Source organism: Pecten maximus, chromosome 3, assembly GCF_902652985.1.
Source record: "Pecten maximus chromosome 3, xPecMax1.1, whole genome shotgun sequence".
NCBI lineage: Eukaryota > Metazoa > Mollusca > Bivalvia > Pectinida > Pectinidae > Pecten > Pecten maximus.
This window is the reverse complement of record NC_047017.1, coordinates 10,273,406-10,300,573: the sequence shown is the minus strand read 5'-3', so window position 1 is coordinate 10,300,573 and position 27,168 is coordinate 10,273,406. Positions and strand designations below refer to the sequence as shown.

The following is a 27,168-nucleotide window of genomic DNA, read 5'->3' as shown; positions in this document are numbered from 1 at the left end:
TCTTATCCTGGAAGGTTTAGACCTTGTATCCTGGTAAGGGGCACACTGTGTATATGTATATATATATCTTAGATTATAGGAATTCTGGTATTTTTTATTGGACAGATGGAATTCACATCCTACTTCAGATTTGGGGTATGGAATGATGGAATTTATTTTTATGTGGAATTACCTGCACAAAAAAATAAAGCCACATGTTGCAGCTAACGACAGCATGTCTTCGAGCACCTCACATCACTGTTGTAATGTTCAAAATAAAACTTAATTGATTTTCAGTGAAATTGAATTATCCATATATTTTTTGTGACTTTATGGTTAAGAGTTTAAAAAACAATTGAAGCAGAAGACAGTTTGGGCTTTTGTTACTGTTGTTTATGTTTTTTTTATCTAAATAGCTGAACATTATTTGCCACAGTAATCCTGCTGGTTGTGATACTTCAAGATATATATTTTTTAAAGATTTGCTTGCCAAAATAATTCAGCATCTTTGGCTTAATAAACAATAAATAATAAAAGAAATAATAAAAAAATCCATTAAGCATTTGTGAATATAATATCTTACATATTTTAAACAGCGCTATCTTGGATTTTTGAAAAAAAAAAAAAAAAAAAAAATAATATCCAGACTTTTTAGTTCTACATTTGGGTATAAGTAGGACATCAGAGTGTATTTTGATACATTTGTTTTACTAGAACACAGATATAGAGAAAATATCCCGAGTAAGTAGGGAGTGTCCATAGGCTACCCTGTTTGAAGTGTGAATCCTATCTGTTGCCAACAGATACCTTGGCTAATTAAGGGACTGGTTTGTGGGGTAGAAGGAGACAATTTATACTGTAGAATTATTCACGTGTGTGTAGGTTTGGATATTTTTATAGAAAAGTATTGCCCGGTGTTTTTGTAGTGAACAGCTAGAATGCATGTGCATGTTTTGTGAATGAAAAAAATAATGAATTTCAAAATACAACAAAATATTTGGTATCATGGTTTAAGTGTTTGGCTTTTGTGCTTTAGTTTCTTTATTGCATGAGATTTGTTTGTGATTAAATATATGTCTAGGTATTCACACTTAGGGAAAAGAGAATGCTGACTTGTGTAATTCACAAAAGTATATACTTCTTAAAGAGAGACAAAATGCACAGCTTGTAAAAAATAATCACAAAATAAGGTATGCACAACTTGCACCAGCACAGAAAATGATCCAGATTTTGATTTATCTCAAGGTCTGTATTAAATAGTGTTGAAACAAATATTCTACATCACTTTAAGGATTTTCTGATAAAAATACAGATCATTTGTACTGGTGTTGTACTTATGTTGTGTTATATTTGATATGATATTTTTTTAAGTTGATTGACTCCATTAAGCTAGATTTTGAAAGTAAAAAATAAAGAATTAAAAAAAAACTACTGATAAATATGAGATGCATGTTCTGATTGGCTGAGTAGTCTATTGATAGATATGAGATGTTCTGATTGGCTAAGTAACCTATTGATAGATATGAGATGTTCTGATTGGCTGAGTAACCTATTGATAGCTATGAGATGTTCTGATTGGCTGAGTAACCTATTGATAGATATGAGATGTTCTGATTGGCTGAGTAAATGGCTGAGTAACCTATTGATATATATGAGATGTTTTGATTGGCTGAGTAACCTATTGATATATATGATATGTTCTGATTGGCTGAGTAAATGGCTGAGTAACCTATTGATAGGTATGAGATGTTCTGATTGGCTGAGTAAATGGCTGAGTAACCTATGGATAGATATGAGATGTTCTGATTGGCTGAGTAGATAGCCTATTAGAAACACATCCCTGGTCTTTACTGTCTAGAATCAGCACGTATGTTTAGTTGTGTGTGAATTCCCCGTATTTATTGACCTACCTGGTGATACTGATAAATAAGTCTGGTGATGGGATGTACCCAAATTAAAATCATTTATCATCCATGTTTTTACTGGACGGGTTTGTTTTATTGAAATTAAATTCTGATAGGGTTGGTGAGAAAAGTGTAAATTTGATAGACAAACTCCGGATTGGGATATTGTTATTAGCAGTCTGAGAGATGTTTTACTATAGACTTAATGTATAGTGAAATACCGCTATGACAGCTGTGAATACAACTAAGTGCAATAAGAGTATTTCCAGGTAGGTTTCCTGGTTCAGATAAGATTTGTGTTCAATGCAGGCCTTCCCTTTTATTTAAAAATTGATATTTACCTGAAATACTTTTTGCCAGATGAAAGAATAAAAGATGTAGAAACAAAATTGATACCGCTTTGGCTTGCTTTTTTATTATTTTTCACAAGAATGATAATTTTATTATGTTGAAAGCATGTTATTTCTATATTTATGATTTTTCAGTTAAATTTATATCATTGAGAATCTGCTTTTTATAATTCTGTACCATATTCCCTATAGAAAGCTATACTCAGTAGTAAACTGACATTTTACAGGACATTGTGGCCACCAAGATGGAGGGTGAGCCTAAGGTAAAGAATGTGGTGAGTCTGTCTGAGAAGGTCCTACCCAACACTGCACCCCAGGGTAAAGACATCGTCATGAGAGAAACAGACGCTCTGAAGGATGATTGGGAGGCGTTCGTCAATGCCCTACAGAAGGTATGTCTGAATTCTCGGTGGCATGTCCAGGGAATTATTATTTTCTGTACACTACCTAAACTTCTGTGCCATTTTGAAAAAGAACATCACCAAAAATCTTTCTCATGAAAAAAGCAATTGTGAGTGAAATATGGAGAGAATTTGTAAAAAAGTTTGCTTTCTGCTGTGACCTGATGACCTTATGACCCTATTACCTTCGTTACAGACCAAGTCTGACCTTGAGAGCTGTATGGACCAATGGAAGGAGTTTGATGCCTGGCAGGAGAAGGTGTCAGCCTGGCTTAAAGAAATGGAGGTCAAAGTTCGCGATACTGAGCTCAAGGCCACATTGAAGGACAAACAGTCCCAACTGGACAAACTAAAGAAACTTCATAAGGAGATGATTGACCACCAAGGTGATGTGGACACTCTAAGTGATGCCGCTCAGGACCTTGTTCGTGTCAGCACAGACACCCGTGTGATCAGTCAGGCATCCCAGCTGGGTACCAAATACCAGACCATCTACATCAATGTCAAGGTCAGTGTTTGGTAGTCAATGTCAAGGTCAGTGTTAATAGTCAATATCAATGTCAAGGTCAGTGTTTGATTGGCAATGTCAAGGTCAGTGTTTAATAGTCAACATCAAAGTCATGGTCAGTGTTTAGTAGTCAATGTCAAGGTCAGTGTTTAATAGTCAACATCAATGTCAAGGTCAGTGTTTAGAAGTCAATTTCAAGGTCAGTGTTTCATAGCCAACATCGGTGTCAGTGTTTAATAGTAATTATTTATGTCAAGGTCAGTATTTTATAATCTGGTGAAAAATTATGAACCTAAAAATGGAACTGAAAGTTTTACCAAGCAAAATTAATAAAAAAATTACAAATTGAGAATGTTTATATTAGCTAAGTTCCTTTCAGCTAATCCTTGTTGGTTTTTGATAATTTTAGGAGTTGTGTCGTCGCTGGGAGCAGTATGTACTTGACCATCAGGCCTACACATCTTCGTTCAGCCAATGTAAGTCTTGGCTGAACGAGATGAGAAAGAAGCTCCAGGCCCATTCTGATATCAGTGGTGATCGTCAGGCTGTCCAGGGGCGTCTTGGTGATGTCCAGGAACTTATGGGTGACAAGGAGGAAGGACTACACATGCTCCAGATCGCCCTGGACAACCTCCAGATTGTACTGCCCAATACGTCCGTGCCAGGACGTGACAACATGAGGCGAGAGATGCAGGGACTTCAGGCGGAGTATGACGCCTTGTCAGGGGACCTGAACGACCTCAAGACCAAACTCGACGGCACGCTGACCCAGTGGACCGTGTATGACGACAGTATTGACCAGCTTGACCGATGGCTGACCGACTTGGAAAAACAGTTGGAGAATGAATCTCAGCAACAGAATACACTGCAGGAGAAACGACTACAATTAGAGAGAGTCAAGGTCAGTGGATTTACAGGGGTCAAGGTCATTGAAACTTCTTAAGACTACATGAAAAAAATTAGCAATTTATTACTGAAGCTTACCAACAACTAATTTAAAACTGATTTGTTGTGTGTTTACCAGGTTCTCCAGTTAAATGTATCAACTTATTTGTTGTGTGTTTACCAGGTTCTCCAGTTAAATGTATAAACTGATTTGTTGTGTTTTTTCCAGTTAAATGTATAAACTGATTTGTTGTGTGTTTACCAGGTTCTCCAGTTAAATGTATAAACTGATTTGTTGTGTGTTTACCAGGTTCTCCAGTTAAATGTATCAACTGATTTGTTGTGTGTTTACCAGGTTCTCCAGTTAAATGTATCAACTGATTTGTTGTGTGTTTACCAGGTTCTCCAGTTAAATGTATCAACTGATTTGTTGTGTGTTTACCAGGTTCTCCAGTTAAATGTATCAACTGATTTGTTGTGTGTTTACCAGGTTCTCCAGTTAAATGTATAAACTGATTTGTTGTGTGTTTACCAGGTTCTCCAGTTAAATGTATCAACTGATTTGTTGTGTTTTTACCAGGTTCTCCAGTTAAATGTGAACAGTCAGCAGAGTACCATTGACAATCTCAATGACAAGTCAGAGAATCTCAAACAGACGAGTAAGGAGGCCAATCTCGGTAACCAGATCCGGCGACAAGTTGGTCGATATGAACGCCTTCTTGGTCGTGTAAAGGTAGGTAACTGTGATTTCACAAATATTAAAGTAAAATTAATAACGTCAATTAAAAATGAATGCAGCTACATCTATGGCCAAAGGTGTTTAGAAGATGCAGATGATTTCCAGGACTTAACTGATGTGTTTAGTAAGAATTAGGTTGGCTTCTTTGATTGGTCCTCAATTAACAGGAGTAAACGAAGTTTAATTCTCCAAAAAAGTACTTTTAAGTTTTTCCCTGATAAATGCATGATAGACATCTGTGTAATGAATAATATTGAGCCCTTTATGAAGTAATGATTCTACAATTGCCCTAGTGTACTCCTTCTAAACACTTTAAAATGCCAAAATGTCACAATGGACAAATTTGACATTATAAATTGACTGGATACTTAGGTGTATCTATATATAGTCACAGAATGGGGCGACAGGTCTACTTTGGTACGTGAGTACGTATCTAATGCTTCTGATTTGTTTGTAGGATCAGTTGGTGAAGTGTGAGAAAAATGTGAAGGACCATCAAGCCTACCGCGACACATTCATGGAGACATCTGATTGGTTAGGAACTGCCATAGAGGGACTTAACGCTTGTAGTGATGTACGAGGTGACCGGACAGCCATCGAGGCACAGCTTCATAAACTACAGGTACAATGTCAAGGTCGAGTGATACAAAGACTGAAGGTCATTACTTAAACATTGAAACCTCTCCCTCTGGAATTTATATCTTGGAGCCAAAATTCTGTAAACTAAAGTGTGTTTTTGATTTCTCCATCAGTGTCACTAATGTCCGTTTCTGATTTCTCTTAGTTTGTAAGCATCACTAAAGCCTGTTTCTGATTTCTCCTTTATAAGTGTCACTAAAGTCATTTTCTGATTTCTCCTAGTTTGTAAGTATCACTAAAGTCTGCTTCTGATTTCTCTTTTATTAGTGTCACTAAAGTCAGTTTATGATTTCTCCTGGTTTGTAAGCATCACTAAAGTCTAACAATGATTTCTCTCACTATAACCTGTTTCTGATTTCTCTTATACAGGATGTGTACAGCACCAATGATGCAGGCAAAGAGAAACTAGAGCTGACTGTAGTCAAGGGAGAGATTGTCTTACCAGAGACGTCCGCACAGGGACAGGACCTGATCAAGGAGGAGTTAGCCATGTTGTCGAATGAGTTTGAAGGATTTGTCAATGAGTGTGATGAACTCAATTCAAACCTCGGTAAGATTCCAAAGAAAAAGTTTGACATAACAATGTTGTGATGATAATCAGGTTTGATGTCACAATGAAATGGCAATCGTCTTAAACATCTTAATTTCTTGGTTATTTGCAGCTCGCCTCCTGGAAGAATGGAATAAGTATGAGGAACAGTACAATGAGTTAAGTCAGTGGATTAAAGACACGGAGACTGACATGAAAGCCGATTCCGAGCTGAAGGCAACACTAGAGGATAAAACCGTGCAAGTGGAGAAACAACATGTATGTATATACATATATATAAGCCTCTTCGTTTATGGTTTTCATTCTCTTACTTTCCAAAGTTATGGCAACTGTTAGATAGATTTGCCTTTGATTAAAAAAATCTTGTTTCACTTTCTATGGTGAAGTCAGATTTGTATACTTGTAAAGCATATTTTCTAATCCAATGTTTTGTGTACAGGGTGTCCATGAAGAGATCCTTAACAAGCAGGCAGCATTTGATGCTCTGGCTGAGCGTTCACAGACCTTACTTCAGTCTACGACAGACAATCGTGTGACATCACAACTCACCCAGATGAGTTCCCGCTACACAAGTCTCATCGCCGCCTCCAAGGTCAGTTTACTCTGAATGGCTGCCATCACTTCTACATTGTAGATCTGATTTTCCTGCTTTTTACTCTAAAGGAACTTGATATTAAATCCTGTACAGAAATTCTGGCAGGTTTTTATAGATTCTGACATATCCTACCAGGACCACAGACTTGGATACAATTGTCTCCCTTGATATTGGAAATAGAGCCCAGAATGGGATCATACATGATATAGTTGTAGTATTACTGTGAATGAGAATCTTTGCCACCATTTCTGAGGATTTTAGGTGAATAAAATATGGGCCAACAGGACTCTTTTTAAATTTACAAATAAAGTACTGTTACAAGTTTGTTATTTGGACCTGTTTAATTACTGACACATAATTTCGTTTTACAGGACCTGTTTAAGAGGTACGAACAGTACACACAGGACCATGCCCAGTATGCAGACACCTTCACCGAGGCAGCTACCTGGCTCCAATCTACACGGGACAAGGTGTCCGTGTGTGCCGACACCTCTGGTGACAAGTTCATGATACAGAGCCAGCTGGAAAAACTACAGGTAAGTTTTATAGCGAGGCTAGAAGTGTTTAACAAACTTAGAAACAACTTGATGTTAAAGTATCCTGTCCCAGGACAGTTTGTTGTCATGGTTATCTGGTGTATAATGTCTTAAATTTTGAAGGCTGTTTATTTTTCATTTGCCCACTCCCTTCCCCTTTGCTAATTTGCTAATTAAAATATACCAATACCTGATGGTTAGAAAGAGCTTTAAAGTTTCTAAATCATCTTGATTCTGTTGTTAGGAGTTCGTCGTAGTTAAGGAGGAGGGCCAGCTTCTAATCCACACAGCAAACACATGGGGTGAGAAAACAATGACCAACACGTCAATGGACGGCCGCGAGATGATTCGTAAAGAGCTACAGCAACTTCAGCAGGAGTGGGAGAACATGTTGGGAGAGATAACAGATACAAAGGTCATGTTAGAGTCGTGTCTTCTACAGTGGACCGACTACAACGACAGCTACGACAAAATACACAAGTGGCTACGTGACATGGAGAAGCGTCTCCGAGAGACTGAGGCCAAGGTCGACCTTGGTGAGAAGAAGGCGGAACTACAGCGACTTAAGGTACTTTATAAAGATTCTGAATGGTGATTTGTTTACTCGGCTTTATGTAAACATTTGAAGACTCAATTTAGATTAATTTGTTATTTCCCTGTGATGAAAACTTGTTTTGTAGATGTAGTTTACTCGGTTTTATGTAAAGATTCACTGTGATGAAAAATTGTTTTGTAGAGGTATAGATGTACAATTGACCATGTTTTGGTTTACAGGGACTCTACCAGGATGTGATATCATATGAACAGATGATTGAGTCTATTGGAGTAAAGGCCACTGACCTGTCCACCAAAAGTCCGGTCAGCAAGGCATCCACCGATACATCCAACATAGTCACCAAATATGGCGCTATCAAAGATCAGGCCCAGGTAAGCAAGGTTTTAAAGCCCAGAAGGGCAAGAATGAAGGGCACAATGACAGAAAATTCTTCAAAATTTCTTTTTGATATAGAAGTTAGTTTTGGGGCTAGAGATAGTGATATAGAGGTTAGTCATAGTGTTACAGAAATTAGTTTGGGGCTGGGTAGCTGAGTATTATCTTGAGTTCCTTTTCATGCTGGTCTAATGATTCCCTGATCCTCACAGGAACTGTTGGCGAAGGCAGAGCAGTGCGTTGCCCAGCACCAGGCCTACCACGACTCATGTAATGGCTTCCTGTCCTGGCTACGAACCGCACGGGAAAAACTGGCAACATGCTCAGACACATTTGGCGAGAAATCTGTCATCATCACCAAGATTGAAAGAGCCAAGGTATTTACAACTACTTCAAACTAACTTTACACAAAAATACCGTAAATATTCGGGTATAGTGCGCAGGTACGTTTTTGAGGTTCATTTTCAAAAAAAAAGAAATTAACAATTTTTTTTTCAATTTTCAACTGAGCGGTAGATGAATTCTAAAGCATAAGATGATAGGAATTTGTAACTTATGAAAGCTTATTTACAATGTACCACATTTAATTGGAATCACCGGTCAGATTTGACACATTGGATTGACAGGTTGTTTACATTATACCGCCACAGGCCTAGTCAGCTTGCAAATTGTAGCGGTCCCATCTAGGTCCCATCTACGCTGTTGTACCAACAAAATAATTAATCCTACCCTCAATTACCTTGTGTTTTTCACGCAGGTATGATCACTTGTGGTATCTGTCCACGAACATACAAAGCTAATTAAGCTCAATTATAATACGATTGACTAGTAAGCTGACTGCTACCTAATCTAACACAGGCCGCCATTTTGTATACAGTACGGAAACAAGTCTGCAGTCGTCGTGCTGGTCACAACTTTTATATCAATGAATTAACATGTGTAATGGATAAATCTACAGTGCATACGATAAATAAGAGTACCCCTGTAGTTTTCACAGTCAGATCGTGTTATATATGGCCAGTTGGTCAGTGACTGCCGCACGAGATCAAGGCATTAGTGTTACCCGTGCTAATTGCGCATGCGTGCTGTTACAGCTTCCGTAAATAAACAAGTTGAACGTTATCAGTTTCTGGCAACATTCTAGATTTATAAGGTGATTAATTTAGAAGTTTGAAATAACTAAGTACTGCTATATCATTTCAAGTTTTGTTTGATGTTAATTGAGATGTTATACATCGTTTTGGACCTGAATACGGGAACATGCTCAAGTGAGATCGTATGTGTACGGAACATGTGGCTCACGATCGACTTAGATAAATCCACATAATTGCTGATAAATACACAATTTCAAGGAATTAAACATTAAAATAACTATTCATTTCTTTGATAATTTGTTAACTATTACTTTCTTTATGCTTTATATATGTTATATATATATATATAAGTATTAAATCAATCCTGCTGTGGAAGGAAACGATCACAAATCTCAGTCAAATCACATTCATTCTGACTGGGAAAAGGCTTATACTTGCGTATAGTGCGCAGTGGTCTTTTTCACTTGTCAATTTTTGAAAAAAAATGCGCACTATACGCGAATATTTACGGTAGATCTCAGACAAAGATCGGTATACAGTAAGAGACCCTGTTGAGCAATATGTCAGCTGGGCTTTATAAGGATATATACAGTAAGAGACCCTGTTGAGCAATATGTCAGCTGGGCTTTATAAGGATATATACAGTAAGAGACCCTGTTGAGTAATATGTCAGCTGGGCTTTATAAGGATGGTACAACTGTCTCGTTTATCCTTAGTGTAAATCTTTGGCAATTATCTAATCTGCGCTCTGTTTGTGTAATTTGATTCGTGTTTTCATTGACATAGAATTTATCTTTGAATTTACCGGTACTGTGATTTTTTTATACAAGTTAAATGTGGTTTAAAGTTTCTGCACTAAAATCTCTGACACTCTGAGGACAATACATACAATTGGTATTATTTCTGTTTAATAGGCTCTGATGGCAGATATCAGTCAAGGAGCTCAGCGACTAACCGATGCTACCAAGTCAGGGGAGGCAACTCTCTCATCAACATCAGCTACTGGACAAACGAAAATCCGTCAGGAACTGGCCTCAATGAAGCGTGACTTTGAGGAATACCGTACTCAGCTGACAGATGCACAAGAAGATCTGGATCGATGTGTGACTCGCTGGAACGACTTTGAGGAAAGTTATAACTCTTTCAACAGCTGGCTGAAGGAGACAGAAAGTTACCTGAGGGCCGACCTTGACCTTAAATCTTCTGCTGACGAGAAGAAGAGACACTGGGAACAATACCAGGTAGGTGGTTAAAGTCCTAGTTGCCATCATCGCTTGAAGGAACAGATTTTTCTAATCTATTGCTTTGGTAGTTAGCTTTCAGATCATAACTGTTATCACACAAATACTCACTGTACATATATAGAAAAGAAAGTTTCATTATTGGAATTCTTAAATTAAGATTCTTGTTATAAAGATGTCCATATAGATATGGAAAAGAAAAAGCTTTTAATTATTATAAAATTAGTTTGACTTTGTTGAACATTCTATAATCACTCCATTGGTAACTAAAATTTTCAAACAAAAATTTCTGGGTGACATGGAAATAATGTGTTTTCATTGAACTTTTCCACACGCAGTTGAAGTTACATTTTTGTGTAAGTACCGCCGAGATAGGCGGGGTAAGATGTTGATTAGATGTGTTACCTTCCTTTTCCCCCCAATTCTGTGAAAGCATGAATCCTCATATAGATAGATAGGAGTCCGAGGATCTTGAAACAATTCTCTCAGAAATCCTGTTTGATGTAAAATCATATTAGCTTTATTTGATCTGAAATTTTGAAGTATTGATACTTTTAGTTAATATGTTCAAAAGGCTCAAATTATAAATGAAAAAAACAACAGAAATTTGAATTAAAATTGTTTTAACAATGTACGAGTCTGAGTTGGAATGTGGTTAGGATTCAGCAATGGTACTTAGATTTACCATATCTACGCTATAATAGGCCATTAAATGTAAAACCCCACTATTGTTTACATAGGTATTAGTAGAATCTCCTACAGAACTGAGGAGACAATCTCTGTACAATATCTATTTAATTTAGGTATGTAGGTCACAGAGTACAGTAGATATCTGATGATAGAATCCCTGTAACATTATATCTCTGATATAGGTACGTAGGTCAGTACAGTAGATATCTGATGATAGAATCCCTGTACCATTATATCTCTGATATAGGTACGTGGGTCGGTACAGTAGATATCTGATGATAGAATCCCTGTACCATTATATCTCTGATATAAGGTACGTAGGTCAGTACAGTAGATATCTGATGATAGAATCCCTGTACCATTATATCTCTGATATAGGTACGTAGGTCAGTACAGTAAGTATCTGATGATAGAATCCCTGTAACATTATATCTCTGATATAGGTACGTGGGTCGGTACAGTAGATATCTGATGATAGAATCCCTGTACCATTATATCTCTGATATAAGGTACGTAGGTCAGTACAGTAGATATCTGATGATAGAATCCCTGTACCATTATATCTCTGATATAGGTACGTAGGTCAGTACAGTAGATATCTGATGATAGAATCCCTGTACCATTATATCTCTGATATAGGTACGTAGGTCAGTACAGTAGATATCTGATGATAGAATCCCTGTAACATTATATCTCTGATATAGGTACGTGGGTCGGTACAGTAGATATCTGATGATAGAATCCCTGTACCATTATATCTCTGATATAAGGTACGTAGGTCAGTACAGTAGATATCTGATGATAGAATCCCTGTAACATTATATCTCTGATATAGGTACGTAGGTCAGTACAGTAGATATCTGATGATAGAATCCCTGTACCATTATATCTCTGATATAGGTACGTAGGTCAGTACAGTAAGTATCTGATGATAGAATCCCTGTAACATTATATCTCTGATATAGGTACGTGGGTCGGTACAGTAGATATCTGATGATAGAATCCCTGTACCATTATATCTCTGATATAGGTACGTAGGTCAGTGCAGTAGATATCTGGTAACTACTCCTTATCCTGGACTGCCCTGTAACAAAGCATGTTTGCAATGAATTACCCCTCTCCTCCCCCCTCCCCCATCTTTTAACATAAAGAATGAATGTGCTAACAGTCTTATTCCCGTGTTTGTTAATATGTTTTATTTCCAAGGTGTTACACTGATACTTTCATTTGGAAATATCAACTTGTTAAACATTTTCATTATTTACACCTGCAGGGCAAAGAAAGCTTTATTCATTACATTATATAACACTTAAGACAAAAATAGTCATGTAAAACTACAGGTAACATTCACAGGTAGACAAAGGCATAACCTGTAATATACCTGGACTTTACCTGTAATATACCTGGACTTTACCTGTAGAATTACTATCAGACTACCTGTTATATACCTGGTCTTTACCTGTACAATTACTATCAGACTATCTGTACTATACCTGGACTTTACCTGTAGAATTACTATCAGACTACCTGTGATATACCTGTACTTTACCTGTACAATTACTATGAGACTACCTGTGATATACCTGTACTTTACCTGTACAATTACTATCAGACTACCTGTGATATACCTTGACTTTACCTGTAGATTTACTCTAAGACTACCTGTGATATACCTGTACTTTACCTGTACAATTACTATGAGACTACCTGTGATATACCTGTACTTTACCTGTACAATTACTATCAGACTACCTGTGATATACCTTGACTTTACCTGTACAATTACTATCAGACTACCTGTACTATACCTGGACTTTACCTGTACAATTACTGTCAGACTACCTGTAATATACCTGGACTTTACCTGTAGATTTACTCTAAGACTACCTGTGATATACCTTGACTTTACCTGTACAATTACTATCAGACTACCTATAATTTACCTCGACTTTACCTGTAGAATTACCTGGAGGATGTGTTGGGTAAGCAGAGCTCCCTAGACAAGGTGAATGAGAAAGCTCAAGCTCTACTCCAAACCAATGCTGACGCCAAGACGTCCCACGCCATCACTCAGCTCACAACACGATACCAGGGTGTGATTGCCCTTTCCAAGGACATTGTCAAAAATCTGGAGGCCTACTTCGAAAATCACCGTTCATACAGACAAAACCTGGAGGATTTCCAAGATTGGCTTCAGGAAACCCAGCAAGGTCTCCGCCAAGTTCAAGACTCGGCTGGATCTAAAGATGATGTGGGAACCAAGATCAGCAGGATTGCTGTAAGTAAATATGACTCGTCACTGACAGGTTCTAATCTGGGCAGGATCAAGGATACGTTTTGATTATTGTGTTACTGAAAATAACTTTTATCAGATTCAGGAATTTTGTCTTGTACAGTAATGCTATCTTTCTTTGTTTCCTTGGGTCTGTGTTCTGATTATATGATGTTAATATTATGGACAGATCACTTGACAAAACAATGATGTGTAATTTGTTATATTATGGACTGATCAATTGACAAAACATTGATGTGTAATTTGTTATTTGTTCTAGGCAATACAAGCAGCAATGGATCAGGGGCACAACTACCTGCGAGCCTTGTTAGAATGTTCCGAGCGTGTACTGCCCAATACAAACCAGCGCGGCTGTCTTGTTGTCAAACAGGAGACAGAGACTGCTAAGCTGGACTATGAGAATCTCTTAACAGATGTGTCACAGGCCAAGCGTAGCCTCGAGTCCGCACTGACACAGTGGAGCGACTTCGACCGTCTGTATGACCACTTCAACAACTGGCTAGCAGATGTAGAGACCAAACTCAGAGTTGACCCAGAACTGCGTGCTGACCTTCCTGAGAAACGTTCAAGTCTGGAAAAGAGTAGGGTAGGTGTCTCCTATTGGTTTTACTGTGGTATGTAATCAAGGATCTGACCACTGATGGGATTAATTAATGTGACCTTAAGTTCTTAATAAAATCTAATCAAAGCCTGGAAACGTCTGGCATATTGATTTTAGTGTAAAGCGATACCTAATTGTGGTTTTCATTACCTCACTAGGCGTTACAAGCTGACATTGCCGCTCACAAAGACGCTCTCACAAAGTTAGAGGACAAATCATCTAATCTGAGGGATGGACGTCCCCAGACTGTGGCCTCCGACCTCCGCTCTCGCTTCAACAGGGCTGCCAATCAATCCAAGGTGGGTTAAGATGCTGGACCGTCACAAATTTATCTTTGTTACATGTTTTGATAATCTAGTTAATGATAAATGTATTTATCATTAAATAAGATACAGGTGTATAATATATGTACATATGACGTGACCAGTCCATTATTGTTTTACAATAAAATATGACATTGTGGTAATTTGAATGTTTTGTTAATTCGCCTTTGTCTATATATTATGTTGTATGATATTGTGGTAATTTGAATGTTTTGTTAATTCTAGGACCTGACGGAGCGTCTTGAGGACCAAGTACAGAGCCATGAGGAGTACCGCCGGGCCTATATAGCATGTCTGGACTGGCTCGCTAATAATCGACATCGTCTCCAACGTCTCAGTGACTACTCTGGCGACCGAAGAACTCTACAGGACAGACTGCAGCAGCTCAAGGTACACCGTCAGGATATTGTGTATAAAAAATGATCTGATATCTGTATGTATGGTACACTGTCAGGATATTGTGTATAAAAAATGATCTGATATCTGTATGTATGGTACACTGTCAGGATATTGTGTATAAAAAATGATCTGATATCTGATTAAGTCAACAGGTCTGATAGAGAAACGGAAAGTATTTGTAACAGAAAACAAAACATAGTAATATCAAACTAAGTCTGGGATGAATTTTTTTGGGTTTCTCTTCTTGACAAATCAGTATTGAAGAGAAGTAATAGCATGCTTGGTTGACAGCATTTTGTGTTAAATATTACTCAGAGTACAGTTTTGTTTGACAAAATCTTGTCATGTAGTGTTGTGGCTTCATAACAAATTGATGTTTACTTTTCTAGTTTTGATTTTGAATTTGACTGAAAGTTTATACTAAATGTACATTATATTTTTGGGCTGATGTAGGATTTCAAAGGTGAGATGCGACAGGGTCAAGATATGGTGAACAATGCTACACAGCTTGGTGAACGTGTGTGTCAGACCACGGCCCCACGCGGACAGGAAGCCATCCATAAAGAGCTTACCAACCTGAAGGAAGACTGGAATGCCTTTGCCTCCTCCGTTAATGAGATGGAGGCTAATCTAGAGGCATGTATTGGGAACTGGCTAGAACTCGATGAGGAGTACCAACGTTTCCACCAATGGTCCGAAAAAATGGAAGGCAAGGTGAAAGGTCTTCAGGAAAATAAACCCGACCAGCAGCACAAAGAACAGCAGCTCCTGGAAGCCGAGGTGAGGGTCTTTATTAATGAATTTGTTGATAATTATTGATGGACGCAGAGGTCAGGGTCTTTGTTAATTAATTTGTTAATGATTATTGATGGATGCCGAGGCCAGGATCTTTATTGATTCATTTGTTGATGATTACTGATGAAATTGATGATTTTGACAGTTATTATTGGTCTGTAAATTTCTGTATTATCATCATGAAATCTTTTCCTGAGATTTAAATTTATTCAAACTCTTGTTGAATAGGACGTTTTTGATGAGATTCTGAAGAGGAAGGCAGCTTTGGAACATGTGAAGGATCGTACAGATGCTGTATCACAAAGGAGCTCTGATCCTCGTCTCTCCAATAACATGATGTTACTGTCAGCCAAGTACCAGGGACTCGTGTCCGCCGCCAAGGTTTGTCTTTATCTGTACTGTAGCTGTCTCTTGGAATCTTAAATGGGGCAGAGTTTGGCTAGCTTATATATATCTTAACAAAAAAATATAACAAACAACCATGACTCTCTTCTGCAGTTGTGATATAGATATCAACCATAATTTATAGGAAGAAAAACTCTTTGATGGAAATTCAAAAGTACGTTCTCTCTGCACGCAAGATAAATAATCAAGAATATAACGATTTGATTTTAAAGATGTCATACTCCATGAAAACGGTTGAGATACTCACTCAGTTTATATGTAAAGATGTATCAATTACTAAAACATTATCAATATTCTAATGCTCCCTTGGTTCCTGAAAAGATTCTATACAAACAAAATACTTTTTTCACAGACAGGATGTATACTTATAACATAATATTCAATATATTCTCCATCTCTTCAGGGTATGGTTCACAGACTGTCAGAGAACGCCAAAGACCACAAAAGTTACAACACAGCATTTGACGATGCTGCTGATTGGCTCGCTGAGGTTGATGAGCGTGTCAATGCCTGTAATGACACGTCCGGCGACTGGCACGCTGTCCAGGATCGCATGGATGACATCAAGGTAAATAAATTCTGGTATAAGTCAACAGTAAATCTGGTATAAGTCGACAGTAAATCTGGTATAAGTCAACAGTAAATCTGGTATAAGTCGACAGTAAATCTGGTATTAGTCAACAGTAAATCTGGTATAAGTCAACAGTAAATCTGGTATTAGTCAACAGTAAATCTGGTATAAGTCAACAGTAAATCTGGTATAAGTCAACAGTAAATCTGGTATTAGTCAACAGTAAATCTGGTATAAGTCTGGTTGCCTCCACTTTAATTAGGCAATAGGTTTAAGGTATTAAATATGATATGGCTAATTTAATTATTTAATATGATGTAGTTAGTGAAGGTATGTTTTATGCTGTGATTAATTTAGGAATTGAATAAAATGTGGTCAGTTAAGAAATTGAATATGAATTGATAGTGTTTGTTAAGAAATTAAATATGATGTCAGTTAAGAAATTCAATATGAAGTAGTCGGTTAAGAAATTAAACATGATGTTGTTTTCAGGACATTACGACTAACATGGACGAGGGACTGAGGAAAGTGAATCTTGTCTGCGATCTCGCCGAGAGAATTCTACCAAACACTTCCTCCGACGGTAAGAGAATCATCGAACAGCAGGTGACCGAGCTAACAAACGAGTGGGAGAAACTAAACCAGGCTATCTCCGAGACCTCAGCCATGTTAGAAGGTGTTCAGGATCGCTGGAACGATTATGAAGAGTACTATGGCAGTTTAATCAATTGGCTTGCCGATATGGAGAACCAGCTAGCCATGGATCCCGATCCTCGGGCCCAACTTGTGGAGAAAAAGACGCAGCTCGACAAATTCAAGGTCAGTAGTGAACCATAGCAGTATAAACCCCAGGATTGTAAAACATGTTTATTGTGTATTATATTCTATCGTATGTCTTTAAGGTGTAAGAGTGAAATGCCTTGTGGTGAAATACATATGTAAATGTTTTATGTTGCCAGCTGGTAATGAGTGACATTGAAAACCACCGCCGCCTCGTCAATGAATTAGCTGAACGTGTCGCCAATCTGGAGGCTCTCAGTGAGAACCGAGAAGTGTCGGATACACTGTCTAACGTCCAGAACCGATACGACCGAGTCCTCAGTCGGGCACAGGTACATACATTACTCCACCCCCTACCTTTATCTATCAGTGATACGACCGAGTCCTCAGTCGGGTACACCACTCCACCCCCTACCTTTATCTATCAGTGATACGACCGAGTCCTCAGTCGGGTACACCACTCCACCCCCTACCTTTATCTATCAGTGATACGACCGAGTCCTCAGTCGTATATAGGTACGTACATGACTCCTCCCCCTACCTTTATCTATCAGTGATACGACCGAGTTCTCAGTCGTATACAGGTACGTACATGACTCCACTCCCTACCTTTATCTATCAGTGATACGACCGAGTCCCCAGTCGGGCACAGGTACGTACATGACTCCTCCCCCTACCTTTATCTATCAGTGATATGACCGAGTCCTCAGTCGGGTACAGGTACGTACACCACTCCACTCCCTACCTTTATCTATCAGTGATATGACCGAGTCCTCAGTCGGACACAGGTACGTACATGACTCCACCCCCTACCTTTATCTATCAGTGATATGACCGAGTCCTCAGTCGGGCACAGGTACGTACACCACTCCTCCCCCTACCTTTATCAGCGATACGACCGAGTCCTCAGTCGGGTACAGGTACGTACATGACTCCTCCCCCTACCTTTATCTATCAGTGATACGACCGAGTCCTCAGTCGTCACAGGTACGTACATGACTCCACCCCCTACCTTTATCTATCAGTGATACGACCGAGTCCTCAGTCGTCACAGGTACGTACACCACTCCACCCCCTACCTTTATCAGCGATACGACCGAGTCCTAAGTCGTCACAGGTACGTACATGACTCCTCCCCCTACCTTTATCTATCAGTGATACGACCGAGTCCTCAGTCGGGTACAGGTACGTACATGACTCCTCCCCCTACCTTTATCTATCAGTGATACGACCGAGTCCTCAGTCGGGCACAGGTACGTACACCACTCCACCTCCTACCTTTATCAGCGATACGACCGAGTCCTCAGTCGTCACAGGTACGTACATGACTCCTCCCCCTACCTTTATCTATCAGTGATACGACCGAGTCCTCAGTCGGGCACAGGTAGGTACACCATTCCACCCCCTACCTTTATCAGCGATACGACCGAGTCCTCAGTCGGGCACAGGTACGTACATGACTCCTCCCCCTACCTTTATCTATCAGTGATACGACCGAGTCCTCAGTCGGGCACAGGTACGTACACCACTCCACCCCCTTCCTTTATCTATCAGTGATACGACCGAGTCCTCAGTCGTCACAGGTACGTACATGACTCCTCCCCCTACCTTTATCTATCAGTGATACGACCGAGTCCTCAGTCGGGCACAGGTACGTACACCATTCCACCTCCTACCTTTATCAGCGATACGACCGAGTCCTCAGTCGTCACAGGTACGTACATGACTCCTCCCCCTACCTTTATCTATCAGTGATACGACCGAGTCCTCAGTCGGGCACAGGTACGTACACCATTCCACCCCCTACCTTTATCAGCGATACGACCGAGTCCTCAGTCGTCACAGGTACGTACATGACTCCTCCCCCTACCTTTATCTATCAGTGATACGACCGAGTCCTCAGTCGGGCACAGGTACGTACACCACTCCACCCCCTACCTTTATCTATCAGTGATACGACCGAGTCCTCAGTCGGGTACAGGTACGTACATGACTCCACCCCCTACCTCTATCTATCAGTGATGCGACCGAGTCCTCAGTCGTCACAGGTACGTACATGACTCCTCCCCCTACCTTTATCTATCAGTGATACGACCGAGTCCTCAGTCGGGTACAGGTACGTACATGACTCCACCTCCTACCTTTATCTATCAGTGATACGACCGAGTCCTCAGTCGGGTACAGGTACGTACACCACTCCACCCCCTACCTTTATCTATCAGTGATACGACCGAGTCCTCAGTCGTCACAGGTACGTACACCACTCCACCCCCTACCTTTATCAGCGATACGACCGAGTCCTCAGTCGTCACAGGTACGTACATGACTCCTCCCCCTACCTTTATCTATCAGTGATACGACCGAGTCCTCAGTCGGGTACAGGTACGTACATGACTCCACCCCCTACCTTTATCTATCAGTGATACGACCGAGTCCTCAGTCGGGTACAGGTACGTACACCACTCCACCTCCTACCTTTATCTATCAGTGATACGACCGAGTCCTCAGTCGGGTACAGATACGTACACCACTCCACCTCCTACCGTTATCTATCATAACGACACACGTCAGTGATGCTAAAGGCGTTAAGTCAGTATTAATGCCAAGAAGCTTATAAGGTGTCTGAGGAAACTAAAATAGGTTGAAAATTATGTCAAAGTCTGAATGGGAAGTTGCAATTTAAGCCCCATAATTAAATAAATTTCATAGTTTTAATGTTTTGATTTCAAAAACGCAAGTACATATGTATATTCTGAATCTTGTCACTAATAATGGAGGCTGACAAACTATCATGGTACCCATTGTGTAATGACTCATGTCAATTAACAGGAGATTGTGTCCAAACTTGAGCAAGCTTACCATGACCATCTGGACTTCCACGAGGCTCAGCAGGACAGCGAGAAATGGCTGCTGCAGACTTCATTCAAACTCATGTCTCACAACTCCCTGAATGTCAGCACCATGGAACTCACGCAGCGACAAATTGACAAACATCGGGTAAGCATCCTACACTCCTAAGAATCGTACAGCTTTTTATAAAATGGCTTCTACATGCTTGTGAGTATTAAATCCTCTGTTTATAACCTGATTGTATTGATATCACAGGGCCTAATCAAGGAAATCGAGTGCTATCGGTCAACACTGGACGAGGTCTCTCACCGTGGCCGTAATCTCGTACAGGATAATATCAGAGTCCCTAAGATGACACAACAGGTTCAGTCTCAGATGCAGAACTTGGAGGAGAGTTATCTCAACTTACAGACAACAGCTGAGCAGATCAGGGTAAGTCTTCCTCAATGCATGTGTAGACAGCAATCTTCATCTTCACTATTACATACTTTCTGTTACTGAAGAAGAATTCTAATTAAGTAAGGTAAACATTCTAAAATACGCAGAATTTAAGATGTTTTTAACACAGAGTTCACCAAATGTTTGTATTGTTGGTGCTATGTAATCATTTTTCTACATGATTTCATTTAAATTTTAGCTAATTTGAATTCTGCGTTTGGTGAATTCTGTGTTAGAGTGTATGAAGGGTGCACTTTTCTCCATCAGCTTCTAGTCTCACACCATCATCATCTTTAGCACCACCAATAACATATCAATCTACGGCTAGCTGTCATACTGACATGACCTATGGCTAGCTGTCATACTGACATGACCTATGACTAGCTGTCATACTGACATGACCTATGGCTAGCTGTCATACTGACATGACCTATGACTAGCAGCCTTAGTGACATGACCTTTGGCTTACAGTCTTAGTGACATGACCTTTGGCTTGCAGCCATTAGTGACATGACCTTTGGCTTGTAGTCTTAGTGACATGACCTTTGGCTTACAGTCTTAGTGACATGACCTTTGGCTTGCAGCCTTAGTGACATGACCTTTGGCTTGCAGTCTTAGTGACATGACCTTTGGCTTGCAGTCTTAGTGACATGACCTTTAGATTGCAGCCTTAGTGACATGACCTTTGGCTTGCAGTCTTAATGACATGACCTTTAGCTTGCAGCCTTAGTGACATGACATTTGGCTTGCAGCCATAGTGACAAGAACATTGGCTTTTAGCCATAAGGACATGATCTTTGGCTTGCAATCTTAGTGACATGGTGCTTGCCTTGTAGCCACCATGACATGACCTTTGGCTAACAGCCATCATAACATGACTGTTGGCTTTGCAGTAACATTAGATTTGGTTTGCAGCTATAGTGGCATGACATATGACTTGTAGCCATAGTGACATAACCAACAACTTGTAGCCATAGTGACATGACCTACAACTTGTAGCCATAGTGACATGAACTACAACTTGTAGCCATATAGTGACATGACCTACAACTTGTAGCCATAGTGACGTGACCTGCAACTTGTAGCCATAGTGACATGAACTACAACTTGTAGCCATAGTGACGTGACATACTGTTCGCAACCATAGTGACATGTTGTTTGGCCCATAGCCATGGTTGGAGGACCCATGACTTTAGGGACATGACCTACAGTTTGCAGCCATAGTGACATGTCCTTTAGCTCATTACCATAGTCACAGGTACCATGACTTCGGTTTGCAACCAAAGAAGCATTACTTTGGTTTGCAGCCAATGTGTCATGACCTATAGGTCAACCAATAGTCTTAATCACTAAAATTAGAATCCTACAGGTGAAAAGGGCTAATGCTTGTGTAGAATATCAGACATGTTATGGAGGGTCAAATACATTTGTAATTAAGCCTGGAAGACATGCACACAAAGGATGGTCAAGGAGTCATTGTTCTTTACAGGGTTGCTATGGTAACTTAATTCCATGGTAGAATGTTTTACTACCACACAATTGTAAATTTTCACCAGTGTCTTTTTTCTTCATATTTAATTTGGTCTTTATTTAACATTATGCCTTCCTGTTTGTTCTTTTTTTAACTCACTTAATCGGAACAATGTTTGATAATATTCTGAGATAGCGATGACTGTTTATATTAAATCATGGAGAGAAAGGCTTCAGCATGTTTGTTGTAGTGTATATGCCTGCCCTGTCAATGGTCCCTTATCCCTCTGGTGTTCTAACTGTTACGATAGGCTGCTGATGTCAGTTGTACACCTAACACTCTGATACAATCACATGGATTTGTTAAAGTCATTAAAAGTTGATGTTGTCTGCATTTGAATTTTTATTATTTGTGTCCTCTGAATATCATTGTCTTTACTTCCCTACCCTAGTTGTTAGACTGTATAACCAGAATATCTCTTTATACCATACTTTACTCTCTAGGTAGTATATTGTATGATTGTGTCGAGTTTTTGTGGAGAAGCGAGTGATTTTGTGTTTTATATTTTGGCCATCCTTTGCTATGCTTCTAGAGCACCTCTCCCCTGTTTTTATTGTTTATTTATTTTCAAAAATTTCAAAATTGTCGCTTGCTAAAAAACAATAAATAAATTTGAAATTATATTAAAAAAGATTTAAACAACACTAAAAAATATTTCAGTAAAATTTGTTCACAGATCTTTTTTTTTTCCTCATTCAATTTGTCGTGTTTGGTCAAAAATCATTTTTGGATTGTGCAATAGGCAATGTGTTTTGTTTTTCTTTTCCTCTGGATGAATACAAAATAGATTTTACAATGTTTTTCTTTTCCTCTGGATGAATACAAAATAGATTTTACAATGTTTTTCTTATCCTCTACTTTTGATAACGTCACATGCACAGATTCAATTTCCATTTTTAAGCACAATAGAAAATAGCTGTTTTCTGGGTCCACTGTCATCACACAAAAACATAATTATGTAGGTGAAGGATTGTCAAAATGAAATTCTTTTACCATTCACAGAATGTTGAAATATCAATGTAATTTTAATTAATTATTGTTTTGTGTGGTAATCAGGTGAAAAAATAAGGATTTAATAAAAAAAAAAAAAAAAAAAAGGAAAAAATAAAAACAGAAAAACTAGAAATATGTAAGGATTTGTCATACTTATGGACATATCACATTGTAAGATTTTAAGTCTGATCAGGATTCATAAGAAATTAATTTGATGCCAAGAATGCTAAAGTAATTAGATGTTGCCATCACTATTATTAATTAGTACCTAGCTTTCATTACAACTCCATTGCTAGTAAGTTTGTGGGTTTATGTTGCTTTAACATGTTCATATAAGAAACAGCAGTGGATCCAGGGGAGATAACCAGGAGTTTTCATATCAAATCAGTAGCTTTTTTTCATGGAAATTTAGTTCTGGCTAAAGAAATTATTTAAATCTACAACTTCATGAAATTACTTTGAATGCAAGTGCGTTAGTCTTTACAAGTATTTTTTGCTTGGTATTGAATATTTTGTCAGTAAATTAGAGTGAATGCCCCTGTTGCACTTCCTGTGGCCCTGGATCCGCCTCTGTATAATTAAGGCTGTAGTTGGAACTGTTAAGGTTATCGTGGTTTGTGAGTGAGACTCTTTGTTAATCTGCTTCACAGGTAGTTTTGGATCACATAGATCTCTACTGGTATTGACTGGTCAGTTCCTGGTCAGTTCCTCCTGGTCACTCCGGTCACTTCGCCATGCTTCGGTCAGTTCTCGCAAACCCCATTGATGACTCTGATATCATTTGTTTCTGAACTCGAAACCACAAATCAGTTCAACCACCAGAAGACAAAGAATTACATTAGTGACGAACATCAAGTATAATGATGTGTACTTAAAGAGGATTTTACTATGTGATGTTTGTGTACCTTATTGGTCGGATGGAAGCAGGTCCACTTTTTATCGTTACAAGAATGGAGCTTTAAGGAAACCGTGGATGCTATTGAACACTGGACATTTTTTACACCTTAAACATTCCGTTAATCTGAAGAGACAACTTTGTGATATAAAAATGTGATAGAAGTTGATCTGAGATATATATACTCAGGCTTTTCATGTTTACTCTGTGCCATTCCAGTGTCCCGTGTGATCGGTCCGAGCGGCCATCAGATCACAAGTGTGTGTGTAACATAGTCAACCAATGTTGTTACTATTTCTTGTACATGTTATGTTAATCAGTATTTTCATCAAAAACATATATTTGGTGCTTAACATAGATTTAGCGACTTTGTGAATGTGACTTGTTATTTTTATAATATTTTGAGTAAAAGGCAATCTTTTATTGCATCCGTCCAACAATGTTTTATATTTTTTCAGTATTTTATTTATACATGAACAGATAATCTTTGTAAATGCTCTTTACTGAATTGTTACGATAGTTTTATTAAATTGTAACTTTACGTGTGGTAGAGACTTGTAACTTATTGTAACTTTGCCGATATGAAGGCTCACATATTAACCTTACTTGTTATTTATAGTTGGTTCGAGTGATGATTACCTAACAATTGTGTCTTGTCTGGTTTGGGTTGCTAACAGAATTTTATGTGCATGTCTCCCAGGAAATGGCCCAGTCATTGTAGGTCAAATGTTGACCCTTTAACCATGACCTCTGTGATATTTGACCTCACTTTGAATTAATTCCATATACCTCCATGCATGACTGAATGTTTTTAACAAGCACCAGATCACCTGTAGGATTCACCGTGAAAACTTGCCGATATATGTGGCACTATATATATGTATTATGATGTCACATTCTGTTACAGAAATATTTTACATGTTTTATCTATCTACAAGGTTATACTGTTGAGTTATAGGTTGTGCCTTCTATAACAAACCCTCTATTCAAACTCACACTTTAACTTGTGAGCTCATTTGAGATTTGTAGCTGTTGAACTGATTCCTATTATGATCTTTGAGCTCTTTGGAGTTTAGCGTACCATTTGGAATAGTATTTCTAACAGTTCAAATGTTTAAAGACACTTTTAACACTGCTTGGTCTGATGGCCTCAAATTACTTTTACTGTTTTAAAAAGTTTAAAAAATGATGTTTTGTATTATGACAATAAGCCTTTCTCCAATCCAAGTGGTAGGTAGGGGCTCTAAGGTGGAGAGTAGAGTCGGGCAGTGTTAGAATAGCAGTATTACAGAGTAGGATGATGTCTCATCAAGCTATTTCAATATTTAATAAAGAATTAAATCAAATACAGTACTTGCTTATGATTTTATACTTCTTACTTAGTAAATGGTCTCAAAGCCATCAAATACTACCATATTACACCAGGATATAGACCATCAAATACTACCATATTACACCAGGATATAGACCATCAAATACTACCATATTACACCAGGATATAGACCATTAAATACTACCATATTACACCAGGATATAGACCATCAAATACTAACATATTATACCAGGATATAGACCATTAAATACTACCATATTACACCAGGATATAGACCATTAAATACTACCATATTACACCAGGATATAGACCATCAAATACTAACATATTACACCAGGATATAGACCATCAAATACTACCATATTACACCAGGATATAGACCATCAAATACTACCATATTACACCAGGATATAGACATCAAATACTAACATATTACACCAGGATATAGGCCATTCAATACTACCATATTACACCAGGATATAGACATCAAATACTACCATATTACACCAGGATATAGACATCAAATACTACCATATTACACCAGGATATAGACCATCAAATACTACCATATTACACCAGGATATAGACCATCAAATACTGCCATATTACACCAGGATATAGACCATCAAATACTACCATATTACACCAGGATATAGACCATTAAATACTACCATATTACACCAGGATATAGACCATTAAATACTACCATATTACACCAGGATATAGACCATTAAATACTACCATATTACACCAGGATATAGACATCAAATATTTCCATATTACACCAGGATATAGACCATCAAATACTACCATATTACACCAGGATATAGACATCAAATACTACCATATTACACCAGGAAATATACCATCAAATACTACCATACTACACAGTAATATAGACCATCAAATACTACCATATTACACAGTAATATAGACCATCAAATACTACCATATTACACCAGGATATAGGCCATCAAATACTACCATATTACACCAGGATATAGACCATCAAATACTACCATATTACACCAGTAATATAGACCATCAAATACTACCATATTACACTAGGATATAGACCATCAAATACTACCATATTACACCAGGATATAGACATCAAATACTACCATATTACACCAGGATATAGACCATCAAATACTACCATATTACACCAGGATATAGACCATTAAATACTACAATATTATACCAGGATATAGACCATTAAACATTACCATATTACACCAGAATATAGACCATCAAATACTACCATATTATACCAGGATATAGACCATCAAATACTACCATATTACACCAGGATATAGACATCAAATACTACCATATTACACCAGGATATAGACCATCAAATACTACCATATTACACCAGGATATAGACATCAAATACTACCATATTACACCAGGATATAGACCATCAAATACTACCATATTACACCAGGATATAGACCATCAAATACTACCATATTACACCAGGATATAGACATCAAATACTACCATATTACACCAGGATATAGACCATCAAATACTACCATATTACACCAGGATATAGACCATCAAATACTACCATATTAAACCAGGATATAGACCATCAAATACTACCATATTACACCAGGATATAGACATCAAATACTACCATATTACACCAGGATATAGACCATCAAATACTACCATATTACACCAGGATATAGACCATCAAATACTACCATATTAAACCAGGATATAGACCATCAAATACTACAATATTATACCAGGATATAGACCATTAAACATTACCATATTACACCAGGATATAGACCATCAAATACTACCATATTACACCAGGATATAGACCATTAAATACTACCATATTACACCAGGATATAGACCATCAAATACTACCATATTACACCAGGATATAGACCATTAAA

At 38.3% G+C, this 27,168-nt stretch overlaps 1 protein-coding gene across 1 annotated transcript in view; it reads left to right on the top strand.

The window, feature by feature from the left end:
• LOC117323158 (nesprin-1-like) overlaps positions 1-27,168 on the top strand; it is a 180,777-nt gene that overhangs the window by 42,676 nt on the left and 110,933 nt on the right. Inside the window, 25 exon segments of the mRNA XM_033878197.1 lie at positions 2,461-2,625; positions 2,831-3,142; positions 3,552-4,043; positions 4,608-4,760; positions 5,224-5,388; positions 5,775-5,955; positions 6,068-6,213; positions 6,395-6,547; positions 6,922-7,086; positions 7,331-7,654; positions 7,861-8,013; positions 8,230-8,394; positions 10,026-10,352; positions 10,691-10,708; positions 13,003-13,320; positions 13,595-13,921; positions 14,095-14,235; positions 14,485-14,649; positions 15,112-15,438; positions 15,682-15,834; positions 16,262-16,426; positions 16,922-17,248; positions 17,389-17,541; positions 20,039-20,206; positions 20,315-20,491. Coding sequence (XP_033734088.1) covers positions 2,461-2,625; positions 2,831-3,142; positions 3,552-4,043; positions 4,608-4,760; positions 5,224-5,388; positions 5,775-5,955; positions 6,068-6,213; positions 6,395-6,547; positions 6,922-7,086; positions 7,331-7,654; positions 7,861-8,013; positions 8,230-8,394; positions 10,026-10,352; positions 10,691-10,708; positions 13,003-13,320; positions 13,595-13,921; positions 14,095-14,235; positions 14,485-14,649; positions 15,112-15,438; positions 15,682-15,834; positions 16,262-16,426; positions 16,922-17,248; positions 17,389-17,541; positions 20,039-20,206; positions 20,315-20,491 — 5,340 coding nt within the window.